The sequence below is a fragment of the Cnephaeus nilssonii genome, assembly GCF_951640355.1.
Source record: "Cnephaeus nilssonii genome assembly, chromosome: 21".
NCBI classification, from domain to species: domain Eukaryota; kingdom Metazoa; phylum Chordata; class Mammalia; order Chiroptera; family Vespertilionidae; genus Cnephaeus; species Cnephaeus nilssonii.
In genome coordinates, this window is record NC_137092.1 from 15763633 (window position 1) to 15783331 (window position 19699).

Genomic DNA, 19699 nt, shown 5'->3' on the forward strand with positions numbered 1-19699 from the left:
CAAGGATCACAAATTTAAGCTGAAATATCTCTTTAGTGTCCTTTTATCTTTAAAAGACTATATGCATTTTTTTCAATTTTACTAAATAGATGTATATTCCCCAAATAATAAATGAGGCTTTGTTTTGAATTTATGTTATATCATGCTGTATATAATAGTTTTTACTCATTAGTTTTTTTAAAATATATTTTATTGATTTTTTACAGAGAGGAAGGGAGAGGGATAGAGTTAGAAACATCGATGAGAGAGAAACATCGATCAGCTGCCTCCTGCACACCCCCAACTGGGGATGAGCCCACAACCAAGGTACATGCACCTGACCGGAATCGAACCTGGGACCCTTCAGTCCGCAGGCCGACGCTCTATCCACTGAGCCAAACCGGTTTCAGCTCATTATTAGTTTTTTGTTTGTTTTTTTATCCTCACCTGAGGATAAATGTCTTGTTATTTTTTTTACTTTTAGAGACAGAGGAAAGGAGAAACATCGATGGGTTGATGGGTTGCCTCCCCCAATGTAATTAACAAGTTATATATGGAGGGTTACTTTGAAATCCTGCAACCATCCTGTTTTCCAACAAATTATCACCCAATGGTGTTAACATCCATTGATGATCATCATTTGAATAAATTCTTAAATTGATAGCTGCAATCTAAATTTAAATTCGATCATTCTGTCTACATGTTTTCAACACATATAACTTGTATCCAGAATAAAGTACCCACTCCTACAAATCAGTAAGAGACAACCCAAAAGAAACACGGGCAATGTCCACCCCGTGTGACTCAACCAGAGGTCAGGGTTCCATTCCAGGTCAGGACACATGCCTGGGTTCCGGGCTCCATCCCTAGTGGTGGTTGGGGAGGGGAAGGGGACATGCAGAAGGCAGCCCCTCAATCATTCTCTCTCATCACTGATGTTTCTCTCTTCTCCCTCTCTCTTCCTCTCTGATATCAATAAAAATATATTTAACAAAAAAAAGAAACATGGACAAGAGACTGGAACATGCACTTCACCAACAGGGATATCCAAATGGTTGATAAACTTATCAGAAGGTGCTTTCAACCTCTTTGGTAATCAGGAAAATTAAAACCAGTGATAAGGACTAAAATTTTAAAATGTTGGAAAGATTATGAAACATCAACTGAAAATTTCCCCTACACTGGTGGTGGAATTGTAAATTGGTAAAGAAATTTATAAAACAGGTTGGTGTTATTTACCAAGTTCGAACATATCCAATATTATGACCCAACAATTACACTCCTAGATATATACCCAACTGAAATGTATGCACAGACACCTACACAAGAATGTTAATTGTATCACCTAATAGCCCAAACTGGAAGCAATCTCAAAGTCTGTTATCATTAGAATAGATCATATTCATACAATCGACTATTCTGAAGCAAAGAAAATGAACTGTAAGTACATAGAACAAAATGAGATTCACAAAATATACCGAGCAAAAGGCAGACGCAAAAGAATATGTGCTCCAGAAGAAAAAAAAAAGAATATGTGCTCCGATTTATTTACACAATATGCTGGATAGAAAGACAGATAAAGATAGTTCACAGGGTTAGAAATCAGGAAGGCTGTGACTTTTTGAGCGGAAGAAAGGGATGCGTGGGAAGCTTTAGGGGAGCAACTTTTCCAACAAGCTTTTAATTTTGCCTGAAGCAGAAATATCCCGAGAGAGAAGAGACAAACGCTGCAAGAGCAGTAAGAAGTAGGGCGAACACCCACAGTCCCCACCTGAGCAGCAAGGACAACAGCACCAAGAACGCGCCAGCAAGGGCGTCGGCTCAGGCGCCTGCAACTTCCGGCGTGGGCCCCACCCCTTGGCAACCACAAGGAAGTGGGACTCGTCCACGATAGGAAGAGGCGGGAATGATGAGCGGTGTCTCTAAAGCCCAATGAATCGTTTATCCTCGGGAAAGACGTATTTGTGGGCCAATAGGGCTCAGAGGATGAGGCCCCGCCCACAAGCCTGCCGAGCCAATCGGCTGAGAGCAGCGAGGGGGCAAGCGCCGGTTTTGCGACTTAGCGGAGTCGCGCGGCATGGCGGGCGGCGCCCGGGAGGTGCTCACGTTGCAGTTGGGACATTTTGCGGGTTTCGTGGGAGCGCACTGGTGGAACCAGCAGGTGAGGTCTCTTGGCAGTTGCCCCAAGCGGAGCCTTTCGGGATCTCCAGCCCTTACCTCCGGCTTGCCCATCTTGCCACCCCTTGGTCCGGCCCCTTTTCTGCCTCCTCAGGATGCTGCGCTTCACGAACGGACTGATACCAAGGAGCCGCCAGGGGAGCTGTGCCCCGACGTCCTGTTCCGGACCGGCCGAACGCTGCACGGCCAGGAGACGTACACGCCAAGACTCATCCTCATGGATCTAAAGGGTGAGGCGGTGGCCCGGGTCGGCCAATGCCCATTTTCTCCTTCGCATCGGAGTCTCGAGCACCCGTTCGTTTCAGGGCACGCTGACCACACTAAGCCGAAGGGCAGATGAGTTGCCTAGGGAGAACTAGCCACAATAGACAAATACCCGAGGGACGCCAGAACGCAAAACTTGATTCCGTTCAAGAGCCATCTCTGGAATGGGCTGCTTGTCTCTGGAGACAGTGACATGGCAGTCCTCTAAGACCGCTGGGTAGTCTTTGCCTCAGGCCTCACAGCGAAGGAAAGGATGAAATCTAGATTCTCCTAGGCAATGTTTTTTTCCAACTTACGTATATTCAAGAAAGCTTGGAAGTGCCAAGTGCTGGAGGGATGGTGACAGCAGGTTTCCAGGTGATCAGAGGAAGATTACCTGAAGCCTGGGAGGGACTAGGCTTTGATTTCACATTTCCTGTTATTTTTTTTGTGCAGGTAGTCTGAGCTCCCTAAAACAAGAAAGTGGACTCTACAGGGACAAACAGCTAGACACTGCAATAGCATGGTATTTGTCGTTTGGAGAAGAGTGGGAGATGTGCACAAAATGCTGGGAAACAAAGGCAAACTGGCTATGATCAGTCTCCAATTTCTTTAAGGCAGGGGAAGCTCACCACACACAAAGAGGAACTCCATCCCAAGAATCCTTATCTCCAGGATCTCCTGAGTGTAGAGGTGAGGGTCTCAGCCCTGAACTTCTTTTTCAAATTGTAAGAGAAAGTTTATTAGAAGGTTACAGAGTTAGTAAAAGTGAGCCATATAAGGAACAAGTGGCTAAGGAAACAAGTTACAGAGACAAAAGAAAGGTTTAGGAAAGGACCATGGGAAAAAAGATTTGAGAGGGTGTGCTCCGGGGAGGGAGGGACAGACAGACTGCTCTGAACTTGCACACTGAGTGCTACAACCACAATGTCTCCACTGGGTCAGAGAAAGAGGATTTCATTAATCTAAATCAGTGATGGGCAACCTTTTGAGCTTGGTGTGTCAAACTTCGCCAAAAAACTGAGCATAACTCGGGTAGTGTGTCACTTTGAGGAAAAAACATTATTTCGCGATATTTATAGTTTAAACAACATAAATGTGTAATTGTTATATATAATTGTATTTAATAAACCTCAGCGGCCGCATGTCATCAGAAATGGCTACGCGTGTCAGTGCTGACACGCGTGTCATAGGTTCGCCATCACTGATCTAAATGCCTTAAATAGTATTTTTGGAAGGAGCACTTTTCTTCCTAAAGGACTGTGACTAGAGCCCAGACAGTGTGGCTCAATGGTTGAGCATCAACCTATGAAACAGAAGGTCACTGTTCGATTCCTGGTCAGGGCACATGCCCAGGTTGCAGGCATGATCCCCATTGCTGGGGAGGAGGGGGAAGTGCAGGAGGCAACCTATTGATTCTCTCTCATCAGTGATGTTCCTGTCTCTCCCTCACCCTTCCTCTCTGAAATCAATAAAAATATATTTTAAAAATAAGTAAGTAAATAAAAAGGACTGTGATTACATAAACAGAAAGGAGGCTGTAGGGTGTGGCCAGCAAAATCAGGGAGGATAAACTTTTTGTCTTTAGACTGCCTGGAACTAAATATTGATTTTTCTCATCCCTCCCAGGGAGTGCTGAGTAGTGATGGTATCTGGAGGGTCAAATCCATTTCCAATGGCAAAGGTGAGAGTTGTCCAAGTACTGCAGGATGGGAAGTGGGCAGAGCAGGAACATGGAGATGAATTTCCTCTAATTTTCCTTTAGGTCCCACACCACTCACCACTGCTGCAACTCCAGAGCCACTTATCCCCACAGAGGGCAGCATCCGAGTCTGGTCAGACTTCCTCAGAGTGCATCTCCATCCCCGGAGCATCTGTATGATTCAGAAGTACAACCATGATGGGTATGGGGTGCCCCAGAGGCTGTGAGGCAAGAAACTGGGTTCCTATACCAATGTTGGATGGGAGCTCTTGCGGGGGGGGGGGGGGGGGGCAGGGGCGGGGAGAGCGGGGAGCAGGACCCTGTAAGTCCTGGATTGTGTTTATCACGATAGTGAAGCAAGTCGCCTGGAGGCTTTTGGCCAAGGGGAGAGTGTCCTGAAGGAACCCAGGTACCTAGAAGAGCTGGAGGACAGGCTGCACTTCTACGTGGAGGAATGTGATTACCTGCAGGTAGCTGTGGGCATAGTGGACACTGGGGTAAACTCTGCTCATCCTACTTTTTTTAAGATTTTTAAGTTGAGTTTTGGAGAGACGAAGGGGAGAGGGGGAAAGAAACATTAATGTGAGAGTGGCACATCAATTGGGTGCCTCCTGCACAATCTCTACCGAGAACCAGCAACCTTTTGGTGCCTGGGACTATGCTCAACCGAGCCACACCCACCAAGGCTCCTTCTACTGTCTCATCATTCACCTCTCTCTAGGGCTTCCAGATCCTGTGTGACCTGCATGATGGCTTCTCTGGTGTAGGTGCTAAGGCCGCAGAGTTGCTACATGATGAGTATTCAGGGCGAGGGATAATAACCTGGGGCCTGCTCCCTGGTCCCTACACTCTTGGGGTGAGTCGAACTTGGAAGAAAAAACTCAGGGTATGGAGGGAGGAATGAGGGAATGACAGCCCAATGAGAAAGCTGCTTAGAACAAACTACTCTTTCTTTCAGCAGGAGCCCCAGAAAAACATCTATCGTCTGTTAAACACAGCTTTTGGTCTGGTGCACCTGTCTGCTCACAGCTCTCTAGTCTGCCCCTTATCCTTAGGTGGGAGCCTGGGGCTGAGACCTGAGCCACCCGTCAACTTCCCTCACCTGCATTATGATGTAAGGCTCGATGCTCTTGTTCTGCTAGTAACAGGGACTCTGTCCCACTCACCAAGACAGCCTGTTCTTGAAGCCTCAGCTTGAACTCAGCTATGAAGTGGCCTCTTAGATCCCAGTCCTGTTTATCCAGCCTTAGGCCGATCACACCGATTTGTCTCAAAGCCCCCAGATCTCCCTGCCCATGCTGTCCTGCCTCCACACGCTCTTTCCAGAGCTTAAGACTTAAGTGCTCTCTTTGGTATCCTCTTTACAGGCAACTCTGCCCTTCCACTGCAGTGCCATCCTGGCTACAGCCCTGGACACGATCACTGCTCCTTACCGCCTGTATTCCTCACCAGTCTCCATGGTTCATCTAGCTGATATGCTGAACTTCTCTGGGAAAAAGGTATGAAGCTTTGTGAGGGGTTAGGTCAGAACTGAGAAAAAGCCCTGTAACTTGATTTGGTCCTTCCCTTTAAGGTGGTGACAGCAGGAGCATCCATCCCCTTCCCTTTGGGTCCAAGCCAGTCCCTTCCCGATACCCTGATGCAGCTCGGAGGGGCCACCCCTTGGACTCCACTGTCTGCATGTGGGGACCCTTCTGGAACCCACTGCTTTGCCCAATCAGTGGTGCTGAGGGGTCTAGACAAAGCATGCCACACCAGGTGAGGACTGGTGGTCCTTAGAGCCCTTGTCAGACTTCTGTTTCGTATTCTTTTCTCTCTAATACTTCTGGACATTCTCATGGTATTGACCTTCGTCCCTCTGTCCCACTTTAAAAAAGAAAAAACTGAGCACCCCCATATTAAAGGTGATTTTGTCTCTGATCTGGCAGTCAGCTCACCCCAGGTACACCTCTGCCTTCCCTACTCCATGCTTGCACCACTGGGGAAGAAGTCTTGGCCCAATATTTACAGCAGCAGCAGCCTAGAGCCAGGAGGTTAGTAAAATGCTTGCTCCTGCTCTCCCCTTAGATCTGACCTCCCTTGACCCTTTCTCACTCAGCTGCTATTCTCTTGTCCCCAGTTCTTCTCATCTGCTGCTGACTCCCTACAAGGTGGTTCCTCCTTATCCCTGCCTCTTCTCAAGCCTCAGCCAGCAGGGCTTGGTTCTGGATAACCCCCCAACAGGGGCAGGTATGTAAGAGATGAAGAAAACCAAGATTTCAAACATGGGAGTGGTTTACTCTATCACTTTCTGGATAAAGATACTTTAAAGTCACAGTCAAACATTTCTTTATTCATTCAATGGTTCCTGAAGACTTTTCTTCCTCTGGAGTACTGGTATACTAAGGGGACAGTACACAAAATGTATTGAGTTTACTTTATAATCAAGTCAACTAAAGACCCAGACTTGTCCATCTATAGACAGAGTCTCGGGGTGGAAGAACAATCCGTCTACAGGTCTCTCTCTCTCCCTCTGGCAGGGGAGAGCATCCCAGTGCTGGGGGCCCTCTGCTCCTCTTCATCCCTGAACCGGACCCTGGGAGACTTGGCCAAGGAACTCGCCAAACTCAACCTGCGGCGCTGGGCCAGCTTCATGGATGCTGGAGTGGAACAGGATGACCTAGGGGAGCTGCTGCAGGAGCTACGCAGTCTGGCCCAGTGCTACCAGCATGGTGACAGCCTTATGGACTAAAGTCCCAAGAAAAGGAAAGAACTAGTTTACAATAAAAAGTGCTGGATGCAGGAGCTATGTCTTGGGACTGGCTACACCAACATATGCACTTATTACATTTAGAATCACTGTGCCTTACATCACAATAACTGTGTACCATCGGGACAAATTTCAAAAAGGGTAGTAAAGGAGCTGAGCCCCCCTCTCCCTCAACACTATTTACAGAGTAATTCTAAAGGCTTCGTAACAGACATTGAGTGAGGCAGATAATGGCAGAGCCATGAAAACCCTCAGCCTAGCTTTGTCCTTGTCCTTGGCCCCTGCTCCTTCAGCTCTATACTGGGTTCAAAGGGCATTCAAGCAAGGTACAACCACCCTTTCCCTCGTCAGGGTGCCTGTGGTTTTGATCCTATGCACGTGACTCCCACATGCTTCCTGAGTCTCACTCATCCAGCTCCTCCTCAGACAGAAGATCCCCATGGTCAGAGAGCTGGTCTGCATTGCTGGTGCTGGTTGCATCGTCTTCATCCTCCGAGCTGGCCTCGCAGGCGGTGTGGAAGAGCTGCATGAGTTCTCGAAAACGGTGGGAAACCTAGGAGGAGAGGTGAAGGTTGGTGTTCCATGTCCCTAAGTAACATAAAGCATTATATACCAAATTAAACAATCTTATTTGTCCCACACAGTAAGGTTGTGAGGGCTATGTCCTCCTTAAAGATAAGGAAATTCGAGTTAAGTGGCTAAATATTTTGCCCAAAGTCACACTCCTAAAACCAAAATTACAATAGAATCTCTGGGGCTTCCACCTCAAAATCCAATGCCCTTTCTCTTCTAAAACCACTACCGATTACCCTGAGAAGCCAGGCCCTTCCTCAGCAGACCTTTACAATCTTCTCTTCTCTTAGTTGGCCAACCTGTCCTCTTCCTGCCTCTCCTGGATTTGAAACTGTAGAGGGCTACTCTTCCCGCCCCCCCCCCCCCCCCGCCCCCCGCAACCTTACCTCAGTAGGAGTCTTATTTCCTAGCTGCTGGGAGATGATTCGAAAAGTCTGGGGCTGTGCTCCTTGTTCCTGGCACATGGTGAGAATCACACGGTCAGCTTCCCTGTAACCCATATGTTGTGATTAGTCCTAAATTAGTGTCATGGATTTGGTCCTTGTGCTTTATAAATACACATCCATCCCTACCTACCTTGTCCACAGGACCACCTTTTCCCCGGTGGAGCTGACCTTGCTGTTGTTCGCACATACGGTGACTTCTGTGGCCTTTGGCTGCTGCTCCCCTTCTGGACCCTTGACCTGTATTCCATTGTCTTTACCCAAACCTCCTTTAGGGGTTTTGGGAGAAGTCTCTGAGGTGTCAATTCCTGATGAAGATTCATGGACTGAGGACTTCTTGTCTGATGTCTTCACACCAGTTCTGCTTGAGGGTAGCCAGCTCTCTTGAGTATCTGGTTCCCCAGACACCTGTCTTCTCCCTAAGTCTCTGGTCCTTGAGGAAACAGGACTCAGGAAAGAAGCAGGGGGTTCAAGAGTTCCAGAACATTGAGTTTCTGAAGCATCGCAGACCGGCGTGTAAGACTCTGAGTCACCTGCTGCCTGATGGCCCTCCCCCTCATTCTGAAGCCTGGGGAATGCCTCTGTGCAGCAGGAAACCTCCGGTTTGACCTGGTTGGTCCTAGTGTTGTCTAGAACAACTCCAGTTTTGGAGGGAAGCTGAGGAGTCTCTGGTGAGCTGGGCGGTGGGCCATCCAGGAGGAGCTGCTGTTCCGTAAGAATCACTTCTTGAGGGGACAGCAAAGTGCTCCCCACTGCCAATCCTGCTTAGGAGGAAAACAAAGATCTAACAGTGTGGACAGGGTTGAGATGCAACGAAGGACTGGCTTCAAATTACCACAGGGTCACTTTGGTAGGCAATTGTGACAAAATTCTAATCCATAAGAGTGAGGTAGGGGTCAGGGCTAAAGTCACATTTAAAGAAATAAGCCCCGGCCTGGTGTGGTTCAGTTGGTTGAGTGTCACCCCATGGATGGAGAGGTCACGGTTCAATTCCCAGTCGGGGCACGTGCCCAGGATGTGGGCTTGATCCCCAGTAGGAGGCATGCAGGAGACAGCTGATTGATTGCTTTCGCTCACTGATCAGTAACAAAAACATTAAAAAAAAAAAAAATTTGCCCTCCTAGCCTAATAGCTCAGTTGGTTAGAGCATCGTCCCAATACACCAAGGCTGTGGGTTTAAGCCCCATCAGGGCACATACAAGAAGCAACCAATGAATGCATAAATAAGTGGAACAATAAAACAATGTCACTCTCTCTAGACATCAATAAATAAAAAAAAAACAAAAATATCTGCCTGCCAAAGCTGATAATGCTGGAGTCTTTAGAATGCGGAAAGATAAAGAGAAGGGATTCAGAAATGGGAATTCAAGAAAAGGCTGAATCGTGTTGATTTTGTAGCAATCTTAGTTCTGCAAAGAGTATTAAGGCCACAGGAGAGAAAACTAAGGCTGAACAGGAAAAGGGATTTCTACTGGTTTATTAGTAACAGTCCCTGAAAAGACTGTTATTTACCCAAGTTCAAATACATTTTTACTTAAAGTGTGTGAGAATCAGACAAATAAATGGAGAAAGGCTGGACTGGCAGCCAGATCACTCACCTGAAATAGGCATCTCTCCCTTCCGGGTACTCCTGCCAGTCCTGCTCTGGGTTGCCTCAATGGTTTCTCGTTCCTCTGGGGCTTCCTCCTCCATCACATCCTTGCCCTGCCCAGCTTCCTTAGCACCAGGCAAAGGACTGGCCTCTCGGTGGGGGCTGCCACCCACCAACTCATGGGGCTCCTTGCTCTTGTAGGATTTGCTGTCATAGACCTGCAGGGATGGCCTTGTGGGTCACGGGTCTCCTGACCTCCTTTGTCTTAGGGGGCCAACCAAAGGAAGAAGCCCTGTTGTGATGCTCAGCAAGTCAATCAAGATGCATGCCTGCGTCAAGGATTTTAAATGCCCAGAATACAGTACTGGATTCAACAACTCCTCTACCTAAGGATTGTTTGCTGCCAACCAACCCTACTCTACCTAGAGAACCAGCATTACCTTTAGGTCTGTTTTCCTGACATAGACTTATTTCATTTAAAAAAATCTAAGAAGGAACTATTTGAACTAATTGATATTTTTCCAATTCCAAAAACTTTATCCACAGGATTCTCTTTAAAAAGTAAAATCTGCCAGACCGGTGTGACTCAGTGGTTGAGCTTCGACCTAAGAACCAAGAGGTCATAGTTCGGTTCTTGGTCAGGGCACATGCCCAGGTTTCAGGCTCAATCCCCAGTAGGGAGTGTGCAGGAGGCAGCTGATCACTGATTCTCTCTCATCATTGATGTTTCTTTCTCTTCCTCTCCCTTCCTCTCTGAAATTAATAAAAAAATATTTTTTTACAAAGCAAAACCCACAATGTATTTTTAAAAGATTCTATTTGTAATCTATGTGTGCATAAAAGGTTCACATCTGTGGTAGCAAACAATACCCCAACAGTAAGGCAACCTGGAGGTTGATTTAGGTAGGCAGCTCGGAAACCTCTCGGGACAGCCCCTGCCCTCACCTTGCTGCTGCAGTGGCTGCAATTTCTCCTTTTGCTCTTCTTCAGTTTGGAATCAGGACCTCCTTCATGGCATGCACAGGCACAGTCCTTGGCACCATCTGGCCACTCAGTCTCCTAGGAAATATCTGGGCTTGGTTAGCTGCCAAGTATTTTGGTAGCAAGAGAGAAATATCAGCTTGCTCTGGCCCTGCCAATTCCATCCTTTTATTATATACCATATCTTTATAATGCCTGAGGAAATCAATGTCTAAACTCAATTAAAGCTTATTATGAATCCCTAAACAATTCTTAAATGACCCCCAAACTAACATATCCCAGTTGCCTAGATGTTTCAAGAAATATTTAAGTCAAATATAATCTGAGGCAAAGACACTGGAGAGCTCCAACAAAAGGTATGATCTACTCACTCATCTATCTTTGTTTCTGTCTCCCTGTGCTTTGAGCTCTCCCCTCCCAATCACCTTGAGAGAGGCTTTGTATATAATATGGAAGGCTCACTCAATGATACTCTATTTAATAAACCCAAGACCATATTTATTCCGATTGATGATGAAAAAACTGAGATATTAAATAAATTGCCCCACGTCATTCAGCTACTAAGAAGTTCTTCCCTAAGAAATAGTAAAAGACATGGAGTAAAGGGACATGGATTAAAAAGACTACTTCTTGACCTAATCAGTTAGGCTTAGTGGATAGAGCTTCGGCCTGCAGACTGAAGGGTCCTGGGTTCGATCCCGGTGAAGGGAACATACTTCAGTTGCAGGCTTGATCCCTGACCCTGGTCAGGCACGTGCAGGAGGCAACCAATAGATGTGTCTATCTCACATCAATGTTTCTCTCTCTGTCTCTCCCCCTCCCTTCCATTCTCTCTAAAAATCAATGGAAAAATACCCTGGGGTGAGGATTAAAAAAAAAAAAAAAGACTACTTCTTGCCCAGCTGGTGTTGCTCATTGGTTCACCCTCAACCCATGAACCAAGAGGTCACCAGTTCAATTCCTGGTGAGGGTACATGCCAGGTTGTGGGCTCAATCCCCAGTAGGGGGTGTGCAGGCGGCAGCCAATCAATGTTTCTAACTCTTTGTCCTTCTCCCTTCCTCTTTCTCTAAAAATAAAAAATAAAAAAATCAACAAAAACGTATTTTTAAAATAATAAAATAAAAAGACTACTTCTTGAAAAGCATTAGAGAGCAGTATGAGCAGATGCTGGAGCTGGATTACCTGGGTTCATATCCTAGCATTGCCACTTATTAAATATGAGACCCTGGCAATGGCCTCTCTCTGCACTTCAGTTTCTTTTCTGAAAAATGCAAATAAGAGCAATCTCTTCATAGGATTATTGTGAGAATTAAATGAGTGAATAATCCACTGAAAATATTTCCAAGAGATACATATTTTGTAACACCCCTAAGGACTAGCCATTATCATTATGGGCAATCTTAGTTCTTTTTTTTTTTTTTAAATATATATTTTATTGATTTTTTACAGAGAGGAAGGGAGAGGGAGAGAGAGTTAGAAACCTTGATCAGCTGCCTCCTACACACCTCCTACTGGGGATGTGCCCACAAACCAAGGTACATGCCCTTGACTGAAATCGAACCTGGGACCCTTCAGTCCGAAGGCCGACGCCCTATTCACTGAGCCAAACCAGTTAGGGCTCTTAGTTCTTTTTTTTTTCACATAAGCAGAAAAGAAAAAGTTAAGACCCAAGGGCAAGAGAAATAGCTCTGAACTGGAAAGAAAATGGCAAACAAATCCTTCTAATGAAGCGCTCCAGAGTGGGGCCTCTTCAGCAATTGCACTGTTCTTCCCATGGGCTCTGCATGTCCATAGCAGCCTCAGATCCCGGAGGCTTTGCCAGAGAAACACTTAGGCAGAAACTCAAGTCTTGATTAATGAAAAATGGACAATCTCCAACAACTTGGTGTACCTTATCATGATTTTGTACCCCAATCTCCTTTCTTCTTTTGTTCTTTGGGGCTGTGGGTATCTTGGGAGGTTCCTCTTCCTCTTCCACATCAGGCAGTGCCACTTCTTCAAAGCCATCAAACTGGGGAGAAGTTGGTGCCACTCAACATAGACTACGGGCAGATTATCCCTCCCTTCACAACCCTAGTGCAGCCTCAGGGCTTTTACCTCATATTCCTTCTCTTCAGTCCAATTGATCTCTTCAAAGTCACCCATCCGGCTAGCTGCTGGGCGCAGATGGTCAAAGAAGATGGAGAATTCATCCTGCAGGTGGTCGTGGCCCTTGAGGAGATGCCACATCTGTGTCTTGAGCTAGGGAGAGTTGTACAGGGAAAGATGAAATCCCCAGATCCTCTCTAGGCCATATTCCAAACCAGTCCCATATACTTCCAAGTTCTATTTTTCTAATCAACTGGGAGACACACAGAAGCCTCTCTTTGATAGGTAAGTTTTTAAATTTCCTCTCCCTCCTTGCTTGCCTACACAGGAGGAGTATTTACAATAGGTTTGATTTCTAATAACAACACCCTCTATCCTGCCCTACTGATCTCCAGGTCAGGCATTAACCCAAGTAGAGCAATAAGCTTCTTCTGGGCCCCAACATCACCTCCTTCCTTGAACGTCAGTCAGGATCTGGTTTCGGGTGGCAATCAACCCCTATTCCAATGTATTATGCTATAGACAAGTCTTAAAAGGTCCTTGCCTTCTTCATCTCCTCTGGAAGTGCATGGTACCCCAGAAGCAAGAGGATACAGGCTAAGTTAGGGAAAGGGAGAAGGGAAGGGCCTAAGGCCTAGATGACAATGGAAAGGAAGGACAGGAAAAAATACCTCCGTAATCTCCTGGGGCAGGCAGTCTGCACAACTTTGGAGGACCTTGATAATCTTCTGGTGATGTGAGGGGTTCTCCGCAAAGCAAATTTCAAGCTGCCGGAGAAACTTGCGACTCTTCTCAAAAGCCTGCTGCTCCTCAAACTACCAGAGTGAAAAGAGAGCAAAAGAGGAGTCACCTATACAGCTAGAGCAGGATGTGGGGGTTCTAAGCATAAGAACCAAGAAAAAATGGGTTGGGGGAATAGGGGATGAAAGGCTCCAGTTTACAACTGTGTGATCTTTTTAACGACCTCTAGCATCTACCCACCTTGGGCTACTGGGGTCTACTGATCCAAGATAACTATGATGTGAATGAAAGATTCAAGAGATGTACATATCTCAAGTTGTTTACTGTTTCATGCATTGTGAAATCAGACACTCAAACTGATGTAGCATTCACAGTTTACAAAGAATTTTCACATATGCACTCATTTGATTCTCATAATAATACAGAAAGAGAAGATTGGCATGATATGTATAATCATTCCATTACCACTTAACTGCCTTAAGACTATCAGAAAATTCTCATTATATCCTTTATTCCTGTCTACCAGTCATGACAAAAAAATGAGAACTACCAGAATATCCCTCATGTTTAGATACTTATTCTCCAACATTTCAAATGTCACCTTATCACAGTGGCCCTCCCAACCCTCCATGTATAAAATTGCAACACCCTAGCCCTCACCCATTTTACCTACTACTCTCTATTCCCCTTTTCTACTTTATTTTTCTATAGAGCATTATTACTATAAATCATTATATACTATATACCATTTATATATATTTTATAATTTTTATAATATACAAGGCAGGACAAAAGTAGGTTTATATTTGTTCATATGGAAAATAATACAATAACAAACAAATCATACAACAAACTGTATTTCACATACTCACAACTATAAACCTACATTTGCCATACTCTGTATATATATTTACAATAATGAATTTTGCTGTTTGTATGGTAAATGGGAACATGGGCCCTTTCCCATGATCCAACTCCTCTTCCCACCCTGTGGGAATATACAGAAGGCCATCTGTAGGTGGACTGTGTGACCTTCGGAGCCTGGCCAGCAATTCAGACTAAGAAAGGCCAAAGAGAAACTGCTTCTAGATGTGAGCCCGGATTGTAAACAGCTAGAGTTTTGATCTCACACAACTTGCTCTCGGGCATGACCCCCTTCCCCTGCATGCCCCATTTTGCTTTATTTTCTGTACTCTATTATAAAACCGTGTGCTGAGAAAGTCTGGGTGGTGGTTAGACAATAGCACCAGCTGGCTGCCCCCAGTGTGGCCTATCAGCAAGCCAGATGGGACTAGATGGAAACCATCACAGGTGGAAGCCAGTGCACATGTCAAGTCCTAATAAACTCATGTCTTTCACAGCTAGTCCTCAGGGTTATTTCTTTAGAGTCCACAAATACCCTAAGATTTTCTCAGACCTCAGCACTTTACATAACATTGTTTATCATGACTTTCCCATGAGAATGTAAACTCCATAGGGCAAGGATTTTTTTTATAATTACTGTAGTCATAGTACCTAGGACTTTGCCTGACACATTAAATATTTGTTCAATGACTGCCTGTTTTACAACAATGAGAAGCAATAGGCATATGATTTAGCTAAGGTCTTCACTGGCAACTGAAGGTAAAACCCTCCTATTCCTCATGTAACGTAATTGGGAGAATGGAATTGGGAAGATCATCCTTTGAAAAGGAGGCTCTTACCACCTTGTGCTAAGAGAAGGCTATCTGACTGGAAGTAGTTGGGAGACTGGAACAGTGTGAATCAACTCTCTATTCAAATCCAATCTCGCTCTGACCCAGGAATCCCATTGTGTGGTCTTTGCCCATCTACTCACTAATCCACAGGCCAAAGCTTGCTCGGGCAACAGGAAAGCAGCAAAGTCCTTCAACAGCTGAGGCCAGTCTTGGAGAAGAATTTTCAGGCTTTTGTAGAGATCCACAGCTGTCTGCCTCTGAGTACTTGACTCAAATTCATAGATAACCTGAAGGAAGTCCTCATACCTGCCAGGGATATGTTGCAGGGCTTCTCGTACCTGTACAGGAAGACTATCAATCATCAGTACCCTTTCTTTGCGTTGCAACAAAAACGGCAATACCAAGAAAGGATGAGGAGTTATTGCTTGAGAGCTCTAAGAATTGTCCTTCCTCTAACAGGTCCTAAGATCCGACCATTAATGGAAGACAATGAGCAAGGTACATAATACAGCTCCTTTTCTGCTAGTGGGCAACTGAAAAGCCATTTTCCCCACAAAACGAGGTTAAGTTTTTTTTTCTAGCTCACAGCCCTAGCCTCTCCTTCCTGATTTCAGCTCCATATTGAAATAGACAAGTATTCCATCCATATATTTCAGCATGGTATCATCTGAGGGTAACTAATACAAAATTAGGATTGTTAGTAAATATTAGGAGACAAGAAAAAGTCATGACTATCACTGCTAGTACTCCACTTTGCTTGGGGGCGATAAAGGAACCAGGTGGTTAGCAAAAGAATGATACAGCTAGCCAGGACAACTTCAAGGAGCAGGTTGGTTCATCTCTCTGAAGATCGGGTGCCTGAGATCCACTCTCTGGCAGTGTACCAAAGGTCTGTCTTCACAAGCCAAGGGCTCAGTAAGGGTCCTATTTTAGCCTACCCAGTGAAGTCACAACCTCTTACTGATGATGGTGGTGTCCATCTTTCCCCAATTTCTAGGTAAGAGAGGGACGATGCTAAGGTACTAACAATCAACCTGCTTAAAACTGAATTCTATCTCCTTATGGTTCTCCCACAGATCTTTAGGTAATTCCAGGAGAGCAGAGGCAGAGGCATAGAAGGCTGTTGTGGAGCCTGAAAAGCAAACTTCATTTTAAAAACACCTTCCTTAAAGGAGCAGCCTCATTCAGAGGGAATGGCAGTACAGGAAGTAGCATTTGCCTACCCTAGTCAGATAAGCCTGAGCAAAGGCCAAATCCTTCTGCTCTCTGAGCGGATCCCGTTCGAGAATGTTCTCATCATACAGCAACAGCAGTTTGGAGGTGTCCTTGCTGGCTCGGGCCCGACTGCCCCTCTTATTCCGAGCTCGATGACTGCTCCGGCCCTTTCCAGAAGCTTTGATGCTCTCTCCTTAGAGTACATGAGAAAAAGAACGTTTCTTCATCCCTGCAACCCCTACTCTTCCTATCCCACCACATGCGCCCACCCCATGCAAACCCTTTTAATGGTATGGAACAAATCAGGAGAAAAGCTGCTGGGAAAATGGAATGAGGCATATCTGTCTCTGTCAGGTCAGCTCTATGCAGAATCAGCAGTCTTGAGTGAGTATGGCCTATGTCGAGCTCTCAAGGGACTATGTCTTGGTGAGGAATAAGCAGTGCTTTCTGAAATAAACATAGCTTTTAGCCTCATACATGATAGATGAATGAAGAACCAGTATAGCCTGGCTGGTGTGACTCAATAGACTGAGCATCCTCCCATGAACCAAGAGATCCTGGGTTCAATTCCCAGTCAGGGCACATACTTGATCCCCAGTAGGGCGCAGGCAGGAGGCAGCCCATCGATGTGTCTCTCTCATCGATGTTTCTCTCTCTCTCTCTCTCTCTCTCTCTCTCTCTCTCTCTCTGTCTCTCTCTCTCCCTCTCCTTTCCTCTCTAAAAATCAATAAAAACGTATTTTAAAAAACAGTATAAAATTTAGATAAATCTGATACAAATCTAACAGCTGATGAGAATAAAATTTTAAATTTCTGAGCATCTCATCTGTAAAGGCACCAAGTTAAACCTCTGTTTGGGGGAAGGGAAGTGGCAGGAGTGATCCAGAGTTGTTTTTCTGAAAACTTGCCACCTAGTTTACAAGCTAGCCACTCTGCACACGTCTTTACACAATGAGGCCAACTGAGACCTGCCTCTCATACAGGCTTGCCAAACTCACCTGGTGGGGTCCTGCTGGTCTCTTCTGGAGCAGTTTGGGGTGAGGCAAAGGTAGCAGGAGGTTTCTCAGCAGGGTCTCCCATGGCTTCATCTGTCATTCCATCCTCTTTCTGCAGGCTTTCCATTCCTTCTGCTTCTGCTTCTTCTTCCTCCTCTTCTTCAGGCTCAGAGTTCTCTTCCTGAGAGTTCTCTTCCTCAGACTCACCTTCCTGACTCATGCGCCTTTCAGATGCGAGCCAAGTCAGTTTCTCCATTGTTTCCTGCAACCCTCACCCCCCAAAGAGTGTTCATAAGGGCTGGTAATGGCTCACCAAGTGCTGACTACAGTTTTTCTAGAGGAACTGAGGTTAATCAATTAGTGTGTGTGTGTGTGCCTCACGCACATATGGCGGGGGGACCTGTGGGGGTTACCACAGGAGTTACCACAATTATCAGAGCCTGGTTGTCTGAGTTATGGAGTCATAGGTGTGGCTGGGATTGCTGCCTGACAGTAGGAGTGGGGAGGGGGTCTGTTTGGAAAGGTCCCCTCTACCCTGAAGATAGTTTTCCTTTGCCACAGTCCACACTTATGATCCATTTTTTAGGCATTTAAATTGTGCTTAGGTGATTCAATGAAACATTTAAATGTGTTTAAGTCAAATATAATGAGTCAAATTTCACCCTTTCCCTCTCCTCTCACTGCAACCCAAAAATTTTATTTCAAAAGTCAAATAAAAATGATTTTAGGAATATCTATAGTGCAGCAACCAAGGTGACCTATTGATATTACTGAGTCCACAAAATACTTGAGAATATTTCCCAACTCTCACCTGGAGTTCTGGGACAGAGAGCACAGATTCCTCAGAAGCTGAGGACATCTCATCTTCCTCATCTTGGGTAAGGTCATCGAAGTCCTCTTCTTCCTCTTCCTCTGGCCCATCCTTCTCCCCTCCAGTTTCGGGCCTCGCTGGGGTCCCTGCTACCTGACCATCAATGCTGAGTAAGTCTTCAGGTTTCCCGGGGAGGGTGCTAAGCACCATTTCAGAGTCAATGGAGGATGAAGCATTCTTTGGCGATTCTTTGCTCATATTTCCTGAGTTTCCTCCGTCAGGAGGCTCTTGAGAAGCCGACGGGGTTTTAGCTAGTTGATTCCTCTCCTCCTCCTTTTGTAAGACTGTCTGTTTCTTTGCTTCTCTTGCACCACTTGTCTCCTCACTTGGGAAGCCAGCGTCCAATTCCACAGAGTATTCTTCTTTGACTTCATCATAAATGGTGTGCTTCGGGGATGCCCGGGGGACTTCCTCCCCAGGATCTTTAGGTTCCATCTTGACAATTTTCTCTACATTTTCAGGAGGAGAGCTTAGAGATTCTTGGAAGCCCTGAGGCAGTGGTTCCACAACTTGCCTCCCCTCCTCTGTTTTCACAACAGTCCAGATATAGGCACTGTTCTCCGACAATTCTTCCTGGCACACTCCCTCTGATGGTAGAGGTCCTGGGCTGTGCTCCTTTTTGGGGAAGACAGAGGCACAGAGAGGAGATAGGTCCTGGGGTTCTAATTTGGGTACCAGGCCTGGAAAGGCATTTTTCCCTTCATCCAAAGGACAACCAACATCCATATTCACTTGGGCCTTCTCTTCAGAGGTGGACTGTACAGGAAGATTCATAGAGTTGCCAGAAACAATTAAGGGTGGGATGGAGGAGGCTACAAGGGGCTGGTTCAATGGACATGGGAAGGAAGTAGGGTTAACTAAGAGTGTGGTGATGGGAAGGGTCTGAGAACTCTGGGCCACAGTTGCATTGACAGGCTGAATCATGTTGCAGCCACTGCCAAGGCTCACAACCTTCACAGTGGTGGCGGGAACAGTGAAGATAACAGGTGCAGAGTTGATGAGGGGGACAGACTTCAGACAGAGCGAGGCCTTGGCCCCCTTTTTCTTTGGGCCTCTCCGTTTCACATATGGCTTTCGGAACTTAGAAGGGGCAAGTGAGGGCAGCATTATCTTGGGCACAGGAGCAGGGGAGAACAGGGTCTGGGGCTCGGACAGAGGGAAGCTGGTCCTGGCCTCAGGGGGTAGAGTAGGCAATACTGTTGAGGACTCAAAACTATCACCCCCAGTGACCCTCAGTTGAGGGACGGCTGGCACTGTCTGTAAGACAGTGGCTGGCTGGATCGTTTGAGGAATCCGGACCACCATTTTGCTTGGAGGGGCTTCTGACTGAGTTGACCTAGGTGGCATTTTCCCAGAACTGGAGGTAGGCTGGAGAGAGGGGCTGGGTCTAATAAGGAGGGGCTTCAGGGTTGATGACCGCTTCTGTCTCCAGCCCTTCCTGGAAAAACAGTTGGCAACTGGCTTCAGTTTCAGGACTACACCCTTAGGCAACAGCAGTGGGTACCGAGTCTCACTTCCCAACTCCAAGCTGGTTTTTCCTACATCTGGGTCCGGCTTGATCTCAGTGCCCGTCACATTTCCTGCCTCTCTGGCACCATCAGCTACGTGCTGCATTTCCTCCTGGATGGATGGCAGACTGGCCTGTTGGGAACA

The 19699-nt window shown here is 46.1% G+C and overlaps 2 protein-coding genes across 11 annotated transcripts in view; one reads left to right on the forward strand and one right to left on the reverse strand.

Moving 5' to 3' along the window:
* Positions 1-758: 758 nt before the first annotated feature.
* Positions 759-6833, forward strand: MSTO1 (misato mitochondrial distribution and morphology regulator 1; the record flags this gene model as incomplete). 3 transcript variants are annotated; one of them, XM_079760964.1, is made up of 14 exons in its annotated part: positions 771-2140; positions 2252-2387; positions 2857-2926; positions 3018-3093; positions 4030-4084; positions 4166-4304; positions 4455-4572; positions 4824-4958; positions 5061-5216; positions 5470-5601; positions 5676-5860; positions 6031-6135; positions 6222-6331; positions 6622-6833. In XM_079760964.1, the coding sequence occupies exons 1-14, from the start codon at positions 2057-2059 to the stop codon at positions 6831-6833; spliced, it is 1713 nt and encodes a 570-aa protein (XP_079617090.1). In that variant the 5' UTR covers positions 771-2056. The 3 variants fall into 3 exon arrangements, with proteins under 3 accessions (XP_079617089.1, XP_079617090.1, XP_079617091.1); XM_079760965.1 differs by having other exon boundaries at positions 813-2140; positions 5064-5216; XM_079760963.1 differs by having other exon boundaries at positions 759-2387; positions 5064-5216.
* Positions 6834-7235: 402 nt separating this feature from the next.
* Positions 7236-19699, reverse strand: part of GON4L (gon-4 like) — a 48777-nt gene continuing 36313 nt past the window's right edge. For 6 of the 8 annotated variants that reach the window (XM_079760921.1, XM_079760919.1, XM_079760920.1 and 3 more), the window contains 12 exons: positions 17987-19687; positions 17179-17437; positions 16190-16374; positions 15107-15304; positions 13200-13343; positions 12538-12681; positions 12332-12451; positions 10404-10517; positions 9466-9676; positions 8001-8628; positions 7811-7913; positions 7236-7404 (listed from right to left, as the gene is read on the reverse strand). In XM_079760921.1, the coding sequence (XP_079617047.1) occupies positions 7255-7404; positions 7811-7913; positions 8001-8628; positions 9466-9676; positions 10404-10517; positions 12332-12451; positions 12538-12681; positions 13200-13343; positions 15107-15304; positions 16190-16374; positions 17179-17437; positions 17987-19687 (3957 nt within the window). In that variant the 3' untranslated portion in view covers positions 7236-7254. Of the gene's footprint in view, positions 7405-7810; positions 7914-8000; positions 8629-9465; positions 9677-10403; positions 10518-12331; positions 12452-12537; positions 12682-13199; positions 13344-15106; positions 15305-16189; positions 16375-17178; positions 17438-17986; positions 19688-19699 lie in introns of those variants that run through there. The other 2 variants (XM_079760923.1, XM_079760926.1) reach the window with 2 other exon arrangements.